The sequence below is a fragment of the Cottoperca gobio genome, chromosome 13 (genome assembly GCF_900634415.1).
Source record: "Cottoperca gobio chromosome 13, fCotGob3.1, whole genome shotgun sequence".
Lineage (NCBI taxonomy): Eukaryota > Metazoa > Chordata > Actinopteri > Perciformes > Bovichtidae > Cottoperca > Cottoperca gobio.
Window position 1 is genome coordinate 4446862 of NC_041367.1, and position 22965 is coordinate 4469826.

Consider the following 22965-nt stretch of genomic DNA (forward strand, 5'->3'; position numbering starts at 1 on the left):
TGTCCAACCTGGTCACTTTTACATTTGTTTACATTTATTTTATTATATTTACATAAATACATTTATTTTTATGTTGCTCTGCACGTTGTTATTGCTTGAGCTGCGGAAAAAATAGTCAGCAAATATTTTGATGATCGATTAATCAATCAATTAAGATTTTTGCATCATATTAACCTGAATATCTTTGGGTTTTGCACCGATAAAACGTGCCATTTAAAGACATCACCTTCGACTTTGAGAAACTGGAATGGACATTTATTACTATTTTTGGACATTTCCTTAGTTGCAGTCCTAGTTATTGCATTATATGTTTGTACCTTGTTCTGTACCCGTCTTAGTATCTTGTTTTGACGTATGATAAGTCTGTTTTATGTATTTCAGTTATGTAGCAAATTAGTAGATTTGTTAAACCCATATGAGAAGTTAGAATTAGTTTGGAAAATACAAACAAGCAAAATGTCAAAGTTAGTAAAACAATGTTATTAAATGCAAATAATAATAAAAAAACTTTGTCTTTTGTCGTGTTTTTCTTGTGTAGCATAAATGGACTAGGCTACAACTGCATTTCGCTTGTGCAACCATGTGTTGCAAAAGGAGACATGATCCTTGAAAACCTAACATGGTGAAGATATAGTCAGTCTGCACATCTTTATTGTCTTGAAGCTAGAATTCAGCCTCCACTAAACAGGAGTTTTGATTTCAGTGTAAGGAAGTTTGTGAAATACAGCCCGCATAGTTCATAAAGTTTTCCAGAATTTAAAGAAGTCTTACAACACGATGCAAAAGATGACTCAAGACAAAGTAATGCATTTCAAGAAGCAGCTGTATTCGACTATAAAGGCATTTCTAATCCAGTGTCTCTAAGCTGTTTTCTTAATATTTCAGTGTAAAAAGCCTAGACTCTATTAGAAAAAAGAAACAGTAAACCCAAAATAACATTTCATAAGAAAACAATTGAGAAAAAAAAAAAAAAAAAATCCCCATTCACCAGTCATTTCAATTAAAATAGAAACACCATTTTATTTTTGCTAACATTTTCCCTCAAAACAAATATATATTTTCCTTATATATATATATATATTTATATATATATATATATTTATATATTTATTCTCAAGGCAGTTGGTCATGGCCAAATTAATTGACCTCATCATGGCCATTTTTCATGTTTCAAAGTTAGAAAACATAGCTAGAATGGAAGAAAAATAACTAGCGTAAGCACAGTGTAGGATCACTGCACTGGCCAAAAAATATCTCAATTTGAGTGAGAGGGAATAGTCTGTCAAGGCAGTGTGGCACACAGACACACTTCCTCTGGAACAAGTGCAATGCAAAGAGAATACATTTCTCACACATCATAAAACTACAACACACTCCTCTTTCACAGCACTCAGGTTTGTCCATCAGATTCCCTTTGCTTGTCTCCTCTTCCTCTAAATTCTCTATCTTGCAGCAGTGAAGGCTTGTGTTGTGCTGTTTTAGTTCTTAGCCATTGCTGGGCGCTGGAAGTCCACTTTACGGAGAGACACTGCAGTAGTCAGGGAGTTGTGGTCTCTGTTCCATCCTTGATTTTTGTTGTTTTTTCACCGCCAACTACCAGAGACAAAAAGCTAATAGCAGATGTCTGAACTGAACTACATGTAGCAGTGTTTGAGGTTGAACAATTGTTTGCAAACTGAGAAAGAGAAAAAAAAAGGATCCCAGCATCTTGCTATTACAGTAAAAATGTGACTAATACATTGTCCCTGAATACTGAAGACTGCTCTATCAGTAAATAGTGCATCTGATAGCAGAAGGGAGAAGACACAAGTAGCAGGATTTCTGCAGAAAAGAGGGTTATGATGAGTGTACATGATGACGAATTGGAAGCGCAACTGTGGCTGTAGCTATGTGCTCTGAATATGTTTCGATGAACAGAACACATAGAGGACACAAGGGGACGGGATTGAATGAACAGGGGAGAGATGGGATAGATGGGATCACTGCCGCAATATTAGTAAGGGATCATCAAAAGCGTCGGATGGCAACGTGAGGAAGTTCCCCAGGTTACCATTTACATGAAGTGACTATGCATGATGTACACATAAGCAAGTATGCTCACGTGTGTTTGTGTAAGAGAGAAAAGAGAAAATGTGCAGGAGGAAAAAGAGAAATCCCTGGGCTACATGGGAGGGCGCAGTGGAGGAGAGGTCCCAACGGTCCCCAACCACCTCCATCTATCACATCCCTCCGTTACACCTGACACTCAGCAGAACTATGTGCTTCTCTTTTGCAGCTCCTGGACAAAGGCTGTGAGCGGGGAGAGGAGAAACAAGCATTAAGTACCCAAAATACTGTTTATTGAAGCTAAATAAAAATTTTAAGAGACTACAAAGAAATCTCACCTCCAATAATTTCCTCCTTGACTTTTTGCAGTTCTTTACGCACCTCCTCCAGGATCTCCTGCAGAATGTTGAATGACAAACCAGGTTATGCAAGTTATCGGAGAACGCATTTACATGCACTGTAGTAACCTGGTTACTGTAACTCCATGTATTTGAACGGAAAGTCTGCAACTAGATTTCACCTGTTTCATTTTCTCTAAATCTGAGTCGTCCATTCCACCTGCATCATTACCGTTGTTGCCTGCAGGCTTCGGCCTGTAAGGAGACAAGAAATAGAAAAATACAAACAAATATTTAAGTTTGGGTTTCAGAGAGGGGGGGCAAGAAGGTCCGTGCTACATCACCAGTAGAAGCACCAGAGGGATGAGGGAGTAGAAATTTGCAGAAATGTCCAACCACACCCAAAAGATGAAATGCATCAGAGATTTCATTTCTGAAATGATATCAACCTTGAGAATGCCAATAATTCAGAAATGAATGCCACCGATATAAAGTTCACCACAAGAGGACAGCATCGACCCAAGCGCTCAGAAGTGACAGGTAAAAAAAAATATAAGCATTAATCACAGTCGGGCTTCTAGCTTAATATTCCATCTTCAGCGGTTACACACTCGGCTGGTACACCGACAAGTCCCACGGGTGCATGCCATTCTCTGATCCATTAGATGGGGCTATCAACTGTAAAATATGCTCCCCCCCAGAACGTAGGTTGCAGTGGTGCTGAGCTAACCTGAAAATAAAAGCCAGGGAAACTAAGGTCATGAGTGAACGGGGCAGCATGTATACCTGGAACCTTGAGACAATGAGGGGGTGGAGTCCATGCTCTTGCTGACGGAGTTATTCCTGTTAGTGAGACACACACACCCTCCTCTTAGAATTGAAATGGAAGACATTCACACACACACAAAAGACGCACATGTTCACACAGCCACACGGATGGAGAGCTACTCTTAGGGTGACTTCAAACGTGAGACACCTGGGGGGGGGGGGTAACAGATTTACTGACGACAGGCAGCATGGAGATAACTGAATCCTGCATTACCTGATCATAGACGATTTCTCCCAAGGTCTTCTCAGGGTGTCTGAGAAGGAAAATGACAACATAAGTTGTTGACATTCATTTGTTTATTACGTAAATGTAACATCAGAATGAGTGCAGGCGGACTGCAACAGATAAAAACGTTCAGTTCTCACCGCTTTGACCTTGAGGCTCTGAGTCATCCTGTATAGAAAAGAACAAAACCTTGTGTTAATACAGAGTCATCATCCATCGGCTTCGGTTTTATATATATATATATATATATATATATATATATATATATATATATATATATATATATATATATATATATTATATATGTCGGCCCACATATAAAAATACATTTGTTTCGTATTCTTCGCAGCGTTGAAACTGTAATGGGACAAAAGGGAGACTCTTACACTTTCTTGTGGCTTCGCAGGTGGCTTCTCCCCAGTGTCTGTAGCTTTTCTCCTGTTGTGGAGAGCAATCGCTTTTAAGTCAGAACACAATATATACTGCATTTTCAATATGATTATTAGTCAAAGCAGAAAGGGCATAAATGAAAAAAGAAACTACTTTATATAAAAGCTGAAATAACGAAAGCCTAATTGTTTAATTGACTTTGGTTATTTTTTCTTACTTCAAACTTATGATGTCACCCACCTTCGTGCCAAGATGGCACTCATTTCACCCATCAAACCACCACCGCCGCCGCCGCCGCCTCCGCCTCCTCCAATAGAGGAGTTGCTGCCGCGGCTGGAGTCAGCTCTGCCCATTGGAGTTGCAGGGGCTCCGTCCTCCTGCTGAGGGCAGCAAATAGCAAAAAGATCCAGAAGAGTTCAGCAGACGCTGTGTAGGCATGATGACTCAACATCTATCATCGCTATGCAAGCAAGATAGCTCTAAGATAGAATCAATACTAGAGAAGCACATCATGGATTCAGCTATCGTCCAGTTTACCTTCAAAAGCAGCTCCAAGCTCCAAACAAGTAGTCTATACAACAGTCATGTTATGTACACACCTTGGATACTTTGCGGAGTTTAGCATTTGCTAAGGCGGCCGCCAAGCCCCCTCCTCCTCCAAGTCCACCACCACCACCACCGCCACCACCACCACTATCTCCATCATTGCCGCCTCCTCCTCCTCCTCCTCCTAGAGCAGGTAGGGGTGGGGCGGGAGGAGGACCTGCGGGAGGTGGTCCCGGCGGAGGTGGGATGCCAGAAGCAGGGGGAGGCATGGCAGCCGGTGGTGGAGGCCCAGGGGGTGGAGGAGGGGCCGGTGGAGGAGGCGGACCTGCAGTGGCCATCGGTGGAGGTGGAGGTGGAGGAATAGGAACTGAGAGAGAGAAAGAGAGGGTCCATCAGTCACCACTCCCAAAGGGTTTAGCAATAACAATGTGCTAATGACACTGATGATGCATGCTGAGTAACCCCGATCATCTTGGGACAAAGGTGTTGAAATCGTTGGTGTACAATTCACAACAGTTACCCTAAATCATAACGTAAGATGCAACGAGTTAAAGCTTTGACGGCCTGTGTCTTAATAATTCAGGACCAAATTGTCATGTGACCGCTGCTACGACCCATGTCTGCACACCACCGTCACAACATGACGCAGAATACATTCTTATAAAGTTAAAAACTATTAAAGCTCGTTGTTTTGTTGTTGATAATGTGTCATAATCCTAAGAATTACTAGGAATATATGAGGAACTATGCCTGAACTGTATTGAAGTGGTTAAGTACAGCTACGTTGAGCAGCCCAGGTGCTTCCTGACCTGCAGCAGCTTGTCTTTCTCTCTCCAGTCTCTCTCTGTCCTGCCGCTCCCGCTCCTGTTTTTCTCTCTCCTGTCGCTCCCGCTCCTGCTGTTCTAGCCTCTGCTGCTCCAACCTACGCACAAACAAACATCTGTCAGCGACAAACACATGCTCAAAATAAACCATTGGATGATCAGGACAGTGAAGGAGATTTAATGTGGGTGTTATGATTAGACAGGCCAAGTTCAATTCATCACAATAATATGGATACTTCTTTTATTGACATAACGAGATAAAAAGAAAAAACAGGTTAGGAGTAATAATATTAAATAAAACACACACTTTTCATATTAAACATAAATAGTGACAGTGATGGACTCGTAATCCAAAGTGCAGGTCTTCTGTATTTAATAACATATTAACCAAGAGTTATGTAATAACAGGGAGATGAATATCTTTTGCTCGTCTGGTTTGATATGAATGGACACCAGAAGGTAAACCTTTGAAACACTTTTATACATATGCGTCATAGATATTAATGTTGGAAATGATTAACATATTTTATTTCTTGAGCAGGGAGACAGTTCATGGCTATTTGACGCAGTTGCCAATCTTAAAAATGTATTTTGGATTAAAATAATCAAATAAAAAAAGGGAAGATTGATACATTAAATATAATAGTTAGACAACACGATTCATATACAAGTGGACAAACCTTTCTTTCCACGATCAATACACCTAATTATTTTTACTTGGTTGATTTGAATATTAACAAAACAATTTATCTTCTTTTGGATAACTTGATTTTATTTCTAGAAATTATAAAACATTGGATGTTTTTGCCTATTATTTAAGCAACATCCATCGTTTCCGAACAACTCCGTCTAATTCTAGTATTTAACACTGCTGAGAGCTATAATCAGGATTTGTATTCAATATACAGGCTTTGGGAAAAGAATGAGTGGATTTCATAGCTTCTGATTAGCCTACCACTGAAAAGTCCACAGCTGGACAGTGTGGCCTAATTCGAGCTTGCCTCCGTTCACTACTGCTCCCTCCCCTCTGCCTCATCACATCTGCCCCACACACACACACACACACACACACACACACACAACAGCTGTATACAGAACAGCACACATACAATGTACATCCACTCAGAAATTCACAGTTCCACACAGAAGCACACAATCATACACACAAAAGAGAGAGTCGCTGTGATTTACAGCACAGCTGATCCACTTAGGCAGAGTGCTCGGGGAAGGGGGAAGGGAGCCGGCGTCCATAAATATTTTTCTGATTTTTATTTTTTTAACAACCATTTCAAAAACGGGTGAATATTGTGAAATCTATTTTCATCAAACCTAAAAAGCTTTAATGCAAATCCCTCAACACCTGTATCCAAGCTGGATTTGAAGGTTTTTAAAAGTCTCCCTAAGCTCCAGTAGGTCATCAGCCACTGGGACAGATAGAAACTTGACAGACAGGCCCCTGTAGCCAATCACAGCCTCCCAACTGCAATGCATTACCTTTTAGTCTAAATGAGATTAAAGCGTTAATGCTGAGGCGTGCACGGCGTCACCACAGCAAAGTCTCGCGGGAGACACAGATAGACGGGTGGAGAGAAGGTGGGGTTGATGTGAGGTGTCTGCTTGTCTTTTTTAACCTTTAACCTAAAAAGGGGCTGACGGAGGGTTTAGCACTGTCAGACTAATGCCATCCAATCCTCTACATATGGGTGTGTGCAAGCCCGCGCCAACAGGACTACCGCAAAGCCAAGACAGCTTGACTTCGTATTGATTGTTATGCAACTAAACCCAGAGGGTGGTTTGCTTCTGTTAGAATCATAGACTTCACATGGCCTCACAGAACAGCCAACTTGTCTACGTGGTAAAAGAAATCTACTTTTTAAACAAAGACGGACATTGCTCCTCTCTTGTGCCGAGTCCAGCCTGCAGACCCAGAAGAAGCGCGGCAGTATTATCGGGGTTACAAGCTGGAGACATTACATTTATTCTGTTGAATCAGGCCCAACACAATGTGGCCAGTGGTTTAGCACAGTGAATTAAGAAGAGGAAGCGTGAAGGTACCTTCGCTGCTCAAGCTCTTCTGGAGCAGGTCCGTTTGACAGTGGGCGCGGGAGGGTTGCATAGCCTGCAAAAAACACAGAAAGAAATCTTAATATAAATGAAAAAGATTACAGAATATGGGAAAGCATTGCTGTGAATGTTTTTTTTTTTTTAAAACACCCTGGAACTATTTATTATTTGTATTTTATGACACTCTTTGAAATCGTATCCAGCTGTGCTTTTATTGGTGTACACACCTTGTTCTACACAGTCGAGTGTGCAAAGTCTGAGGAGCATGTAGACGGCCAGATGTGACAGACGGACCAAAAAAGGCATTTTATGGTCTTTAACTGCTCTAGGTTTGCAACACTGAACCAGAGCTCTTACATGCAGCATTTCTTTCTATTGTGTTGGTGGTTCAACAGCACAAGATATGCAAAGGATCAGACTTGATCTAAATAGCCAGCTGGTGTAAACAAAGAGAAACTAAGAAAGAGATATACTATGGGGGGTCAATTCTGTCTTTGTGGCCAAAAGTTCTGAATTTGAGGATACGATCGAATATCAAGTAGATAATCTAGAGAGAACTTGTTTACCTGCGTCTGCCAGAGAGTTGAGCACCTCCACAGCGTGAGACATGCCATTGGCAAATAGAGTTGCATCCTCTTTGCTGCCAAAGTTGAGCCCCCACACCTGCCGGGCATCCCGCCACTGGTGGAAATTAGGTGTGGCCTGGTTATACTTGAGACCTTTCACTATTGGACAGTTAATAACCACCTGGGGAGAGAAGAGGAGAGATGATCAATACAAGGATCCTTTCGTAGGTGGTGAGCCAGATAAGTACTTTCTGTCTGTATTTAAACAAATGGTGTCAAGAAATAAAAAAGGTTGTTTCTTGGAGCTGTATCCTGGAAAAACTAGTAAAGAAAAAACCCACATCCCTTCTTATGCTTAAAATTATAGTGTCCTCTTTATTTTTGTTGGATTATGTTGGTTTATATTCCACCCAGCAGGTGGCGTGAAGCCTATGAACCAGGAGGGGGGGGGGGGGGGAAAATGTTATGGGTTTGAGCGCTGCTTGAATGTGCTGACAAGCCATTTCACTATTTGTTTAACAGCCACTGGATTCCACAGAGCAGAGAGGAGGAGAGGAGACCCTGTCAGGGAGAATATCCTAGTGGGCAACATGCACTGAAACGAGAGGTTAGCAAGTTCAGACAGTCTCGCAGCAATCCTGTCAAAAGACAAGAAAGGCAGGAGGGACAGATGTGACCAGAAACTCTCCAATGCCTGTAGAAAAACCTTAATACCACGGTTCCACTTTCAATTCTGTTTAATCGTAAAATCAGGCTGGGACGCATAAAACAAATTGGAAAAGATAAGCGTAAAAAAACAACTCTACATGCAGACAACCAGAGAAAGAGAACAGGAGGAAACATGGAAGTAGAGAGAAAATACAGCCACCCTATATTCTGTCCTGTGTGCTCTCATCCAGCAACATCTAAGTTGCATGTCTCCATTAGACACAAATATAGAGCCCTTATTGGGTGTCAGGCTTCTTCCTAAATTGTCACAGGAAATGGTTGAACAGGCTAACTACCCCAGGAAACATAATCCACTTTAACATCTGTCTCTGGGGAACACTTTGGAGTCCTGAATGTTTAAAGAAGGAGAGAGACACTGAGGCAGCAGGGAGAGCAGGGAGATCAGGGAGAGCAGGGAGATCAGGGAGAGCAGGGGCGTCTGCAAGTTTGGTGTCGTTTCCCAGCTTCCTCGGTATTGCTGATGACATTATCATAGTACAGTAAATGTTCTTTATATAGTCAACTAGCTCTGATATATGGTATCAGATACATGGTGATAATGGGAAAGTGGGAACACACAAAAATAGACAGTCACACACACACACACACACACACCTGCTTGCTTACTCATACACTCATACGTATTTACAGGAGACCAGACGCCCACGAGCCACATGACAAACCGATAAATGAGCCACACACACGTAACAGTCAGACACTAATACACCCAGAGGCAAAGCCACAAACATACAAAGTTTGTCAGACGCACAACAAGCCCAAAAGCTAACATATACCTGCTGGTCCGTCTGCATCTTGCGTCCCACTATCCTGAAGGCATTGGTGGTTGGGTTGTGATAGATCTGGACTCTGCTGAAGGACTGGGTTCCAGTGCCCGCCGGCAGCCACTTCTTATTGCCATCGTCGTAGATCATCACAGTGGCCCGAGCCTGGCAAATACTCGACTCACTGGAAGACAGAGAGCAAGACGGAACAAGAACATTTATTATAATTAAGAAAAAACATTCATTGGAGTCGAGTTTGATTTGTTACTCTTTCAAAAAAGTCTAATGAAGACGAGCAAGCGTCAAGTTTGAGACAATAACAGTAAGAGACAACTCTACTAATAAGTATCATTTATTTTTGCTTGTCCAAGCATACACATCACAAAACATCTCGTGCATGTAGCCACGAAGAAGAGAAAGAGGGTTTTTGCATACAGTGTGAACGTCAGAACAGGAAGTACTGGCAACTACAAAATAAACCACACCGTGGACGCATTTGCACACTCGGCGACGAAAAAGCTTGAGGATCTTTGCAGCCGCTAACCATTTGTTTTAGTTTCATCTGGTGACAGCCCTGTTCATCTATAGAGATATATATAGAGCTATATGTAGAATATGTAACTAATGTTGCCCTGTGAGAGTGACACGTTATGTACTTGAACTAGAACACAAGGGGAGGTGAGGAGGAACTGGAGACACCGGATGCACAAACACACCAAAAACACCATTTTAGAGATGGCAGCTTCCTCTCGAGGTCTCACACTGTCACAACACAGAGCTTCTGAAAGCATGCGAGGATACAACATGCACCTGATGGTTCGTTAGAGGGCGATCTGATGACATGTTGAGTGTTGCTGATGGTGGCGCTCCTGAAATACATACAGTTTCTGGGAAGTCATTAGAGAGCTACACCGCGCGATTAAGACCTCCTGTAAGTTTTGACGTATACACACAAGAGGTGTGAAGTGACAGACTAAGAGAAGGAATGCAGAAATGTGTTGACTTGTGAGAAGAAAAGAGATTAGTGTGATGCCAAACAAGATGGGAGGCGAGACAACAATGGTAACTGACAAAGACGGGAAGTTGTGCCGAGCTACGGCAAAGAATCTTCCACCTGCTCGGCATCAACCTCCACTTCAACAAAACATGTGCAGCGATCAGTGACAAAACGTTTATTTATAGTTCCATGCAGGCAGAATACAAGTTACCACACGTTCAGGAATGCCTGCACTATTACGCAATATTAGCTGTTAAATGTTAAAGTGCGTGCATACATATTTGAATTTGAAATAAACAAGAGTTCAAAGAGTAGACAGAGGAACAAATGTGTCAGACTGTCATTCCCCCCCCTTCCCTTCTCTCCTCATTTGCCCCCCTGTGCTCTCCCAATAGTCCCCTAATCCAAGTCTTCCACCTCTCCCCCTCCATCTGTCCCACCCAAGATACAATCTGCTACTTCCTGTGACACAGCACTAAAGGCACAACCCACTTCCTGCTGCCAACACTGCCTAATAAGGGCCGTCTCAGCCTGAACAATCGATATATACACACACACACATATATAAAGGTCTTATATTTTTCCTACAAGTAGTTAACATTTCCCAACACATCAGATAGCTCTGGGGTTGATGTCAATCATAGAATAAGTGTATTATATAAACTTCAAAACACCTTCCTGCAATTGTGTGATTTGGCACACGTCATAATAATTGTGCCCACAGTGAATGTCAGTCCAATTTTCCGTTGTTTGGGTCGTAGGCAACACTCAACTGTTCAACTTTCACTCACGAAATTATGATTTATAATTCTCCTTTTGACGAGGTCTATCAAAGCGGATGCACACGTCCCTACGGGTCGTTACTGCAACATCTTGGAGATGTGGTTTTAATATTTGAACTTAAATGAAAGGGAACAAAAGCCACACATAGGAAACAAAGTCAGATTTTGAAAAGGGAGAGAAGGTACTCTGGAAGTAACGTTAACAGTGGCCTTAAATCCACACTCATGGAGCCACCTCGTGCTGGATGGATAAATACTGCAGCGCTTTCTGATCTCATTTGAATGAAGCATGCTGGAGATGTGCTCTGCAGAGAGGGCTTATGGGAACTAGGAGGGGACAGAAGACTTCGGACTGGGAACTGGATGCATATTTAATGGTGGAGAAAGCGAGGGGGCTCAGGAGTGCGACTGAGAGTGAGCAGATGCATTATTGATATTGCTACGGACAGAGATGCTAAAAGCGTGCGTGTGGTACAAACTCATAAAATACGAAAAAGGGCCCGCGCAGAGCTTCACACCCGTCAACCTGCCAACACGTGTGTCCATGTGTTGACCCGGTCCACTGGGTAGAACAAGCTGCAGACTCACGGCTGGGTTTGACTGGACGGAGTTTTAGCACTGGAATAAATCACCGCAGGCCTATTCCTGTCCTTTCCTCGGACAAAGTCAACCAATTCACTAAGTCAAATGGTCACTTAGTTAGCTTAAGAGGTTTTCTCTTAAGCGCAAATAGGTCACTGGCTGATGCTCTGGGAGGGATTTGAGTTAGCAAATACCTCAAGGAAACAACAACAGAGGACTTCATCACAGGAAATGATCACTCGGATGATATTCAAATCGCATGTAGGCTACACTTTGAATAAACACCTGTGTGTGTATATATATATATTGCTCGCAGTTGTTGTCCTGTGATGGGCCGTGTGTGTGTAGGTGTGTGTAGGTGCGGTGCTGAGCGCAGCAGAAGAGATCGATAGACACAAAACACATCACTGAGTTTGCTTGCTTTTTGTGGTTGTAAATAGAAGTTTTGGCCCAAATTCGATTTTCCCATTGTAGCAATCGACTGACGGAGACACAACGAGAGAGAGAGAGCGAGAGCGAGAGAGAGAGAGAGAGAGAGAGACAGAGAGAGAGACAGAGAGAGAGACAGAGAGAGAGACAGAGAGACAGAGAGAGAGACAGAGAGACAGAGACAGACAGAGAGAGAGAGACAGAGACAGAGAGAGAGAGAGAGAGACAGAGAGAGAGAGAGAGAGAGAGACAGAGAGAGAGACAGAGAGAGAGAGAGAGCAGAGACAGACAGAGAGACAGAGAGAGAGACAGAGACAGAGACAGAGAGAGACAGAGAGAGAGACAGAGACAGAGAGAGAGAGAGAGAGACAGACAGAGAGACAGAGAGAGAGAGAGAGAGAGAGAGACAGACAGACAGAGAGAGAGCTGTAATGGCAGAGAATCGTCCACAAAATATTTATGCTCTTACGCAAGTGCGCCGATTAATAAGTGTATTCTTTACATGTTTGAAACAGCAGCCTCATGATGTTGTTATTTAGCCTTTCTGAGGCTAGTGCATGGTTAAGTTTCTGAATTTTATGAAAAGAATTGCCTCCTTGTGATTTTTACAAGCCCCTTCAGTAGTTTCTCGGTCAGTAAGGGGTTAACAGGAAACCGCAGTGCACGGTCGGGGCACATGCTCTCTTGGAAATGTCTGTATAAGGCTGTGCTCTCAGAACTTTTCCCCAAATGTGTTGGCAAGTACAGTCAGGCCCCGTGGCTTTGTCTCATCCCTCCTCCTCCTTTCTTTACCTGACCCTCCCACAACGCGTCTCTGCCACCGTTATCCTTCCCTCACCCTTCTCTCTGCAACAAACTATTTAACCAAGAACCGAGATCTGTCAAGAGACGTCTCATCTGTGGCATTCACGCAGAGACGTATACCGCAGTTCATATTTATATCTGGTGCAGGGATAGGAAGTTCTAAAGCACAGTGAAATGGATGCGAGTACATTCATCCTGTGCATCATCATGAGACTGTTTTACAAAATAGCACACATGACATCAGCCCTGAGGCTGAGACAAGAGACACTGAAGTTACACAGTAAAGTCTAAACGCTAAGTAGAGTAATACCACTTGTCTCTCCCTCTCTTCCTGGTTCACTGTCCCTCCTAATTCGTCAGGCTTCCTTTGCTCCTGCAGGAATTCATAATACCACTATACGAGAGTCTTTTTTGCCCCCACAGCTACAGACAAACTATTTTTTACTGATGTTCAGGCTGTTTTGAGTTAGTCTTGCCTCCAGGAATAAGTGCACAACAAACAACACTATCCATGTAGCTTCATGCTATCATGAAACATAAGGTGAGAAACAGAAGTTATATTTGAATTCGTAACCTTTAGTTGGTGTATGCTGTACTTTAGTTAAACAAACAATGATTCATCGCACATTTCTTTTCTTCCCCTACAGTGAAACATCACGTTAAAACCAGACAGGGCTGAAAATAAGTCACATAATAGTGTCTGTTTAACTTAACCACTTCCTCTCTCTTTCACGGTGTGATAAAAAAAGGAAACCACATTTCATAGGTGATTGTTCCGCAGACAAATAGACATGAAAAACGAAAATCACTTTGAATGCCTCTATACAGGAAGAGGCGTTTTATCAGTAATAATTTAATCGGTGAAATCATCTGAGCTTTTAATGTTGTGGTCAACAGAAAAATATTTACTGCAGAACAAAAACACTTAATTACGAAGTGAAACTTATAAATGAGTTGATACGAGACAGACAGAAGTGAGAAAAGGAAACGATGGCTGCAAAGAGGCAACATGGTAAAACACAACGTGTGGGGGGGGTGTGCGCCCCTGCAGACAATATAAATGAAACCCAGGCCGCACGGTTCATCAGTGTGGCATCATGTGCTTGTTAGTCATTTCCCTATTGCAAGAAAGACTGAACTTTCCTTTGAAATAAGGATTTTGCTGCATCATTGCACACACTGCAGTGAGGTCATGGTGGTGGTAAAGTGCTTGACCTCTGATGCTGACTCGGACATCGACAGTCCACACAATGGCCTGTTGACGCTGGTCTGGTCATCTGACACAACACTGTCCTCAATCCACCCTCAGGCCATGTAAACGGCTGTCAGTGATGTTCAGCCGGGCCCCCAATGACCGACGAACTTGTTTGTTTCTCATGTCGATATTCATTGACCGTAGAAGTAGGTGCAAGATAAGCTTTCAAACTGCAAAGTGTAGTTCCTGTTTCGACGTTAGAGCCAGCTGTGCCATAAATGTTAATATGTAGCTCGATGCAGACTTCTTATTGATGGAGCCATATGCATTAAAGCGGACTAAAACATTCTTACTTTTTTATGCTATCAGACATTTGCATTTATCAGAGTCCTTGTAACATCCAACTTCATACGACTACTTTTTGTGCAATCTCAGCAAAGCATTTAACTTTTAATTCAAACTCATCATCATCACAAAACATGCGTGTGACAAACCCAACAGTTTAAAAATGAATATCCTAAAACAAGGAAATGAAAGAACACATTTAGAGGGCAAACGGGACTTTAAGGTTTGAATGAAACAAAAATTAGACTTTTGGAAAGGAAGTATTGTCCTACACATAACAGCATAAACCTTTATTTTAAAGCTTTTAGACTTCGGTTATTATGGCCAGAAAAGGGGATAACAATTAGCGCTCATTTGTATTTTCCTCTGCTAACTTCACTCCCCCCTTTCTTTGTCATTCTCTTCATGTCTGTTTCTTCTCACACAGGTCTTAGCACGCTGCTAACGCACACAAATAGACACACTCACACATTTGCTGCAGGCTACTGCTTTCAGCCTCCACCACTCGAGTCAGTCACACAGAAACATCCTGGCTATCTCAGCTATTCTTCTCAATATCTTCGTTTGAATGGAGTCAGCTTCAGCTAAAACTCCTCTACTAAGAAAACCCCTCCGCATTCTTTGAGCGCTGACTCATCCCTTGCCTGGCATCGTTTATCCAGCATTGTGGAAAAAGTTGAATAGACGTTTGGCAAAGAGCTCCTATTTTGTTGTGTGACCACTTCAAGAGGGGAGAATTCCTTCCTGCTTTGGAGGCAGTGTGGGGTAGTTGTGTGTATGTGTGTGTGTGTGGGGGGGCCCTTCTGGCAAACTCAATGCCCATATTTGGAACCATCTCACCTCTGTCCTCCTCACTGAGCTCAATTCCTTTTACAGGTTGGAGCACATCCTCCTCCACTCGGGCCAAGGAGGAGACAGGCCTACTTTTCTTGAGAAAAACAATTCACTGAAGAAGAAAAAAACGTCCCCTTTTCTCAACTGCACTGACTTTTACACTCTTTCCTTTAAACTAGAGAACTAAAGTCTCCGCTCGAATCTGAGGCCTTGAGGTCAGATAAGACCAAACAAGAAGGCAACACCTAACCATTTCCTGCTTGCATTGAGTGGCCCGAGTGTGTAGACTTTGACCTTACATTAGTCTACTGCAGATAGCAGCTACTTGGATAATAGCTGCACAATGCATTACACCAACGAAGCTAACACCTTCAGCAGAACACCAAGTTTGTGATTTGGCGAGCTTGAAGACAGTTACAACTTGTTTTTTTCTTCTCACGTGTGAAAGCTTCGGGGACAACAACCTGTTACTTGATGACTGAACAACCCTCAGCTGACTCTTTGCACTAGCCAAGCAAGAAACTTTGTACAAACAAAACTGCACAAGTAACATCCAGGCCAATATTCACCCCGAGCGTCGAAGATTAACTATTTTAACAAATGAATATTTAACAAGAGTACAGTCCTCTTTTGAAGACTTATTGATTAAACTTGTACCATTCGTACAGAGCAGACTGCCGCTTCGACAGAACAGTCAGAACGAGTGTGGGAGCTTCCCGCAGCATCTAGGACGGCAACAACTGTTTCTGTAAACAAGATTACGCTAATCATGCAAAAGAAAAGTGTCATTGATGCAGAAAGTTATTCAGTCTTCAACTGAAGTCCTTTTCTGTTTAGTTATAAACAACAACCCAGAGTGCAACTGGTGCCCAATGAAAAAGCTGCCCAACAAATCATCAGCTGGTTTTCCTCCTGTGCAGTTTTATGTAATGCACCTTTTGTGTATCAAAGCAAATCTCCATCATCACAGAGAAGTGAAGTAAAGATCCGATGACCTGAAAGATAGGAATGTTTAAGATGGCTGAGAGCATAAAGCAATTTCTATCCTAACTGGCATCCATTACGCTCCATTAGGCAGTGGACCTCTGATGAACCTGATGCATCGTTGTGTCCATTAGCCGTGCTGACCATACAATATATCACTACAGCATTTCTGCCCACAACAAGCTTTGGTTTCACAACGTCGTTAGATCCAGACGCTCCATCAGCTGGGATGGTGTCACTCCGTCTGGCTAATGCAAAAAGTCCACAGGGTTTGCAGATGTGTCTTTAACTTCATTTATCCACTTCAGCTGTTCTGCTCAATTTCACACTGGTGATGGCTAGAAGATAAGTCATACATGCCCCTATATTATTATTATTATTATTATTATTATTATTATTATTATTATTATCAGGGTTTCAGACCTCTGAAAAGATGTGTTCAGCAATGTATACATTTGGTGTAGGTGCCCACTGAGGAAGACAACCAATCAGAGCTTTAACCGATGAGATTAAGGATGGTGACGTCATCTTTCATGCAGAAATTACATCCGATAAATATGCAGAAGAATAGCTACAAGCCTGAATGAGATAAAAAGGCAGCTGCACAGGTTGTTGTATGTCAACGTACAGATACTGTAACTCTTAAATCAACATATTTCTTAGATAACTGTTCTTGGTATCCGATACCACAGCTCCCGTGAGGCAGATATATCAGTTGCTCTTGATTGGTTGAAGCAAAAATATCCACCACAAACAAAAACATACCAATGCAAACATAAACATAATATCAGGCAGAATTAATGAAGCGATCACGAGTACCAGGCCAATATGTTCCGCTTATAAACTCTATGAACGGTAATCTTATTGCAACAGAAGGTGAAAAACTCCCAACTTGGTTTTGAGATTGACTAACAGGAAGTTTATGAGATACATACGCATTTTACATGTTCTGTTTTCCACTAGTTCCCTAAGAGATATAATTAAAAACACTTTTTTTGTTTACCCTGCATGATAGAAGACTGTATCCATACAGTAATACTCATTGCAAGCGATTTTACAAAGCATTCAACATCAGTTTCAAAACACCAAGCTTAGTGAATAACAAGGCTACTTAATATGGGTGAGGCATGACCAACAAGCTGGTTGGGGTAAAGGTCAAGTTTAAAAAGAAGTGCTCACAGAGAGAATATAACAACTAAAGGAGGAACACGTCGGCCACCACCAAGGGAAGTGTCCCCATGTAGACAACAGTAGGTTTTGTATGTTGCGTCTAATCCAAGGGGCAGGCTGGCATAATGGCCTATTTATGAGTATGAGAGGTGGGAGGACCTAGAGGGGTAAATTGGTTCAGGGGAGGGGGCTGCAGTTATTGAGTGTTGTGGGAGACAAACTCACAAGGCAAGAACCGTTTTAATAATGTGTGCGAGTGTGAAGGGGATGAAGCATACGGGCTTTGTGATCATTTAGACACACCAACTGTACAGCAAGTCTTTTGAAGTGCATATCAACATGCTACTCTTTATGAAGCATGAAATAAAGCCGTTATTCTTAATCCATTATAGATAAGAATTCCCACAAGCACAGCCCAATTACCTCAAATTGTTATTGCTTGTGGAGCGCGGGGGTAAGTGTGGATATTAGGAGGTCTTAGGTTGAAAAACAAATTTAAAAAACGCTGTTGTGTTCACACTAAAAGTGCAATAACTTTAAGTGCGTAGAATATCTCCCATGTAAATCGGCTTTTTTGCGAAAGACAATGAAGGTAAATCAAAGTTGTGCGCTTCTCCAAAGAACTAGATCTACGACAAATATTTATTTGCTTAATATTAATATCAAGGGTAACCTTGATTGCACACAGGCATAAAGTCTGATTATGCTCCGCCACTGATCGACTTAAAGACGGAGAAAAAAACACAACAAAATGATTTTGCACGGGAATTGAGGCAAGTACGGACAAGAAGACTCAGCATCCAACACACCAGCCAGACACTGTAATGTGAAGATTACACAACACTATGGCATTCGCAACACCAATGAGTTTCATCTTGTTATCCTTACATGGACATTTACACTAATATTGCTAAATGTCAGTTTAAATTACAGCTACTAGTGGCCTGTTGGGACATGAGGTCAAGACGTTGAACAGTTTGGTAGAGGAAGAGGATGTGACAGCAAAACTGCAAAGCTCACTGCTAGAGCTGCATTCCTTTCCAGTTACTGCCAAGGCAGAAGAAAGCTGGAGCCGAGACACAAAAGAGACTGAGGGGGAGGCCATTTCCCTGCTTTTAAGGCTGATCAATAAAAAGCTCATGCAAGAGAGTTAGGAGAAAAAGCAGAGGAGCCCATTTTGGCATCGCTTCCAGGCATGTCGAGCTTCCAAAACTGAGCACAGGGAACTCGGTAGATTGCGTTAAGCAGATGCATTACACCTGTCTGCTTACGTCACATGCATTAATTCTTGAGCCTGAGGCCGCCGTACTGCTGGTGTCTGATAGGACAGGTCTTTTAGTCACAGAGACCCAGTCAGTGATTCATGGTGGGAGACGGGAGTCACCTCTGACAATAACAATGAATCACTATGCAGATGGATGCACTTCCTGTGCGAACAAACCAAAAAGGTTAAGATAGTCTGAACATGCCGACACAGAGCATCCATTTTCATCCACTTCAAAACCAAGCGATGAGCGCTGGTGAGTGGCGGAAACGCTGTACGAGTGGAAACGCAGGTCGTTTCTATGTAAACGCAGCTTAAAAGTTAGGATGCATTACTGAACTCATTTCTCAACTGGGTCAAATTGTTGAACTTTTGACTGCACGTCTGTGTCAACATTCACATACCACAGGGACAAATAACAATGAACACGAGTGGAGCTGCATTCCAGTCTTTACCTATTATACAAGGTGACATCAACGGTTTAGACCACAATGGAGGGCAAGCAGGAGCAGAATCCAGATAAAGTAAGACCTATAATCATCAAGACAGACGTCATCGATCAACAGCTTTGAGAGACCATTTATAAAAGGCATGATGATACCTGAATGTAGACATAAATGCTCCAACTTTAATATTTACATTGTGCGTCTAGTTGCTGCAGGGGTCTATGTCTGGGAAGCATTTGAGTGCCGCTGAGCAATACAACAATAAAGCGGTTTGCTTATCTCATTGTATGATAAATGTACTATTGGCGTGAGTTTTATTATACAACATAGTGGCAGGACAGTGTGTGGTAATGTTGGTGTAGTGTTTCTAACCAACAATAACACCACAGGTACAATAAAAGAGATTTATTTTGCTTTTCTATCTTCCGCTCATGATAGAAACGGCCCATGTGTTATGTTAAGTATGTTAACACTTTAATCTTTGCTGATCGTTGCATTAACTTAATTAATGGCCTCATCAGCAGGGTATTTTTTTAATGCATTACTGTGATTGTGGCAGGGTTTCAGGCAGCTCAAGAGCCTCCTGATCCGGCTGTAATCAAAGTTACTGTGCAGAAATATGTGCAAAACAAATACAAACCCTGGACCAACCCATGTGCCGAGCGGTGATATATTGTTACAGAAATGGCAGCTCAATAGGCTTGAGATAAAGAACTCGTCACACAGGTTATCAGCCCTGCACCACTGCACTCTGCTGTACCACGGGCCTGAATTAAACCTGCATCTGTTTCAAATGACAAAAGCTGTTGCTAGACATGTGGAGTGCTACTAATGTTTAAATGTGAAGTAGTGAGGAAAAAGAAAACAGGGCCCAGCCAAGAGATGAGGCTTCAAAGCATGTAATTTCCAACTACACAGGTTGTGACAGGATGTGGAATTTGTGGATATGAGAAGATTTTCACTGAGAAGTTTTGTTCCTGGGTCCCAGAGGGAGAACAATTATAGAAGAGGGGTAAGTTTAATGTCTGATATAAACAGCTAGTGGCCACTGAAGGAGCCCCCCCTTGCATAGAGGGGAAAACACCATGCTGAAGTGCCTTTGAGCAAGAAACTGAACCCCTTTCACATGTTCTTTAAAACTACCCTGACCTCTGACCTCACTGTTGTTCTCTTATGTTGTATATCATTGTTGTTTGCGTGACAGTGGTTGAGTTTCATGCACAATGCAACCAAAAGGAGCAAACCAAGAGTCAACATGGAGGGTTTGAAACCGATACAAAACTATGTTTTAGTCATCGGACTGGCTCAACAATCGCAACCTGGGTATATCAGCCCTACAGGCAGCCACATTGAACAGGGAGGAGTGAACTTTCACTACTTTCTGATACACAAACCATTTAAGTTATTCACTAGCAAAAGGTCGTCCTGTAGTTGAAACAACACCAAAGCAACCAGAAGTGAGAAACACGATTAAATGTGTTGGAAACTGTATTTAAAACCACTCGGCAGACTGAAAAGAGGTATTACAGTCGCCTTTTAGTGAAACCTGTGGCCGAAACACAAAATGAAGCCTGGAAACACAATGAAGATGAAGGGATTTGAGCCGCTTTACCCACCTCATTGTTCGGCCAGAGTGGAGATCCTCTCCTCGTAGGCAAGTTTGGCTGACTTCAGGACTGGAGCCCGGCTTTAAAAGTCAAACTAGTGAGATAAAAAACGGGGAAAATCGGCGAGAAAAGGCGCATCTACACCCGCAAACGGGGTAGCCACTAGCGGTGTAAAGAAAGCACACCTCGACGATTTCCTGGTTGTGTGGCGCGCGAGAGGGGTGGTGGTGGGGGGGGGGGATACAGTAGTGGAGCTGGCTTGTCAACTTCAATCACTATCCCACGTTGGTTGTCCACGAGCTAAAGAGGTGAAGCCGAGAAGAAGCGGGCTAAAAAACCAAAGAGCCAGGCTATCTCTTTCCACACTTTGCGTTGGTTTCACCGCCCCGTGTCCGCGCGCAGACTTTTTCTCTCCGCTCCCTCGCGCGCGGTCGGTTGGTTTGTGTAAATTCATTTGAGTCTGGCCCAACCCGCGAGCTTCAAAGCAGGCTACAATCCCATGGTGCATTCACGTGCACCTCTTAAAACCGCAACTCCGAGTGTGAGTGGTGGAAAATACAAAAAATATTTATATTATATTATAATTATCATCGTTTTCCTCTCTTACTTGTGGCCTGATATCCTTATATAACATTAATGATGTACTATATGTTGATGAACGTGTGATAATTATATTTTTGCTACTACATATTGTACTTTTTTAATCCAATACATTTACTTGACAGCTGTGAGTGGTGAAACTGAAATTAAAAACATGATAAGCAGTCGTGGGAAGTAACAAAAACATGTACTCCTACTCAACCACTGCACACATTTTATAAACGTGTTCTTTACTTTAGTACTTCATTTCAGAGAGACTTATTGTACGCTACTTTTAATGCCATTGAATTTATCCTATTTGACAGCTGTAGTTGCTCGTTACTTTTGAAGATGGACAGTTTACATATAAAACAGTTTGTATAAACTTTGGCGCGTTGTTAAACTGCCAACATTAAATGAAGTAGTTAAAATGACTAGCCTCAACTACAATTATAAAATGCTGCTCATGACTCAGTGGTTACAGAGACTGACACATGTTTACATAATGGAACGATTGCAAGTCTGCAAATGAAAATGGACACTTTTATACAAAGGTGTACTTGTTTTAAGGTGTTTTATCCACGTGTGACGGGTTGTTTTAGGTATTAGTACCTCCAAAAATGCCATTGTTACGCTAATATGTAACAGACATTGCTCTGCTGCCAATGCCCTTCTTTTGTAAGTACATTTTTTGCTGTTATAATAATTATTCTTATTATTACTTTGAGCTCCTGTCAGGGGATGTTCTGTTGTGTTTGGACATTTAAAAGTGTTGCTTACACATTAATGTATCTATAACAATCTGACCATACTTTTTGAAAACTCTTGCATTTGATACTTTAAGTATATTCAACTGACAATACTTCTATGAAAAAGTGTGTATCCAGCACATTTATTTGTGATAGAGTTTACCATTGAGGTATTTTATACTTTTAAGTAACCTCTGACTATAACAAAATGTTAAAGTTAGCTCATCTAGCAGCTAGTTCTTCCTCTTGTATTTTAGGAAATGTTTTTTCTATTGATGTAAATATAGCACACTTTTAGGGCAGATGTCATAGTGCTGTATAATCATAAATAAAAATGCAACAGACATAAAATAGATACCCAGTGTATACACTTAAGTAAAGTTAGACCAGATGGATTTTCTCAATGTATTCAATTCCCAAGTTCAGGAGCTATGAGCTCAAAGTCTTTTGGTTTAATCCTTGAGAAATACCACCAACCTGACCAGAGGACCGACTGTGATTTGGGATTGTAGTAGTTACTCAGTAGTGTGGCTGCGTGGGTTTATCACTTGATGCTGCACATTTTCCATGGAGGTCACGCAAACCTTTGCTCACCATTCTAGGAACAGTTAAACACCGTAAATCAGATACAATTATATACTTTTAATGTTTGTTTTTTCTTTGGTGGTTGGTATTTCTAATTTCCCATAGCACTTGAAGGCAGCATCTCATCCATGCCAGGGGCCTAGCCAAGCCCTCCACCTCGCCCCACTGGCTGTCTGGGTAGCTTCAGGTTTCTACTGTGGCTTTATCCATATACACTTTTTGTAACATTTAATGTGTAATATATCTGGAATTAATATATGAAATAACTTTAAGTCAAAAGATAGTTAGGAAAAGG

The 22965-nt window shown here is 42.0% G+C and overlaps 1 protein-coding gene across 2 annotated transcripts; it reads right to left on the minus strand.

Moving 5' to 3' along the window:
* Positions 1-634: 634 nt before the first annotated feature.
* On the minus strand, positions 635-21223 carry vaspb (vasodilator stimulated phosphoprotein b). Of its 2 annotated transcripts, XM_029446931.1 has the most exons (14): positions 20767-21223; positions 9331-9502; positions 7829-8009; positions 7254-7317; positions 5184-5296; positions 4428-4741; positions 4069-4208; positions 3825-3876; positions 3579-3606; positions 3427-3466; positions 3171-3227; positions 2567-2639; positions 2385-2442; positions 635-2289 (listed from the first exon to the last, which is right to left on the minus strand). In XM_029446931.1, exons 1-14 carry the CDS (start codon positions 20769-20771, stop codon positions 2255-2257), a joined length of 1332 nt encoding a protein of 443 aa, XP_029302791.1. In that variant the 5' UTR covers positions 20772-21223; the 3' UTR covers positions 635-2254. The 2 variants fall into 2 exon arrangements, with proteins under 2 accessions (XP_029302791.1, XP_029302792.1); XM_029446932.1 differs by lacking the exon at positions 3171-3227 and having other exon boundaries at positions 20767-21222.
* Positions 21224-22965: the final 1742 nt, after the last annotated feature.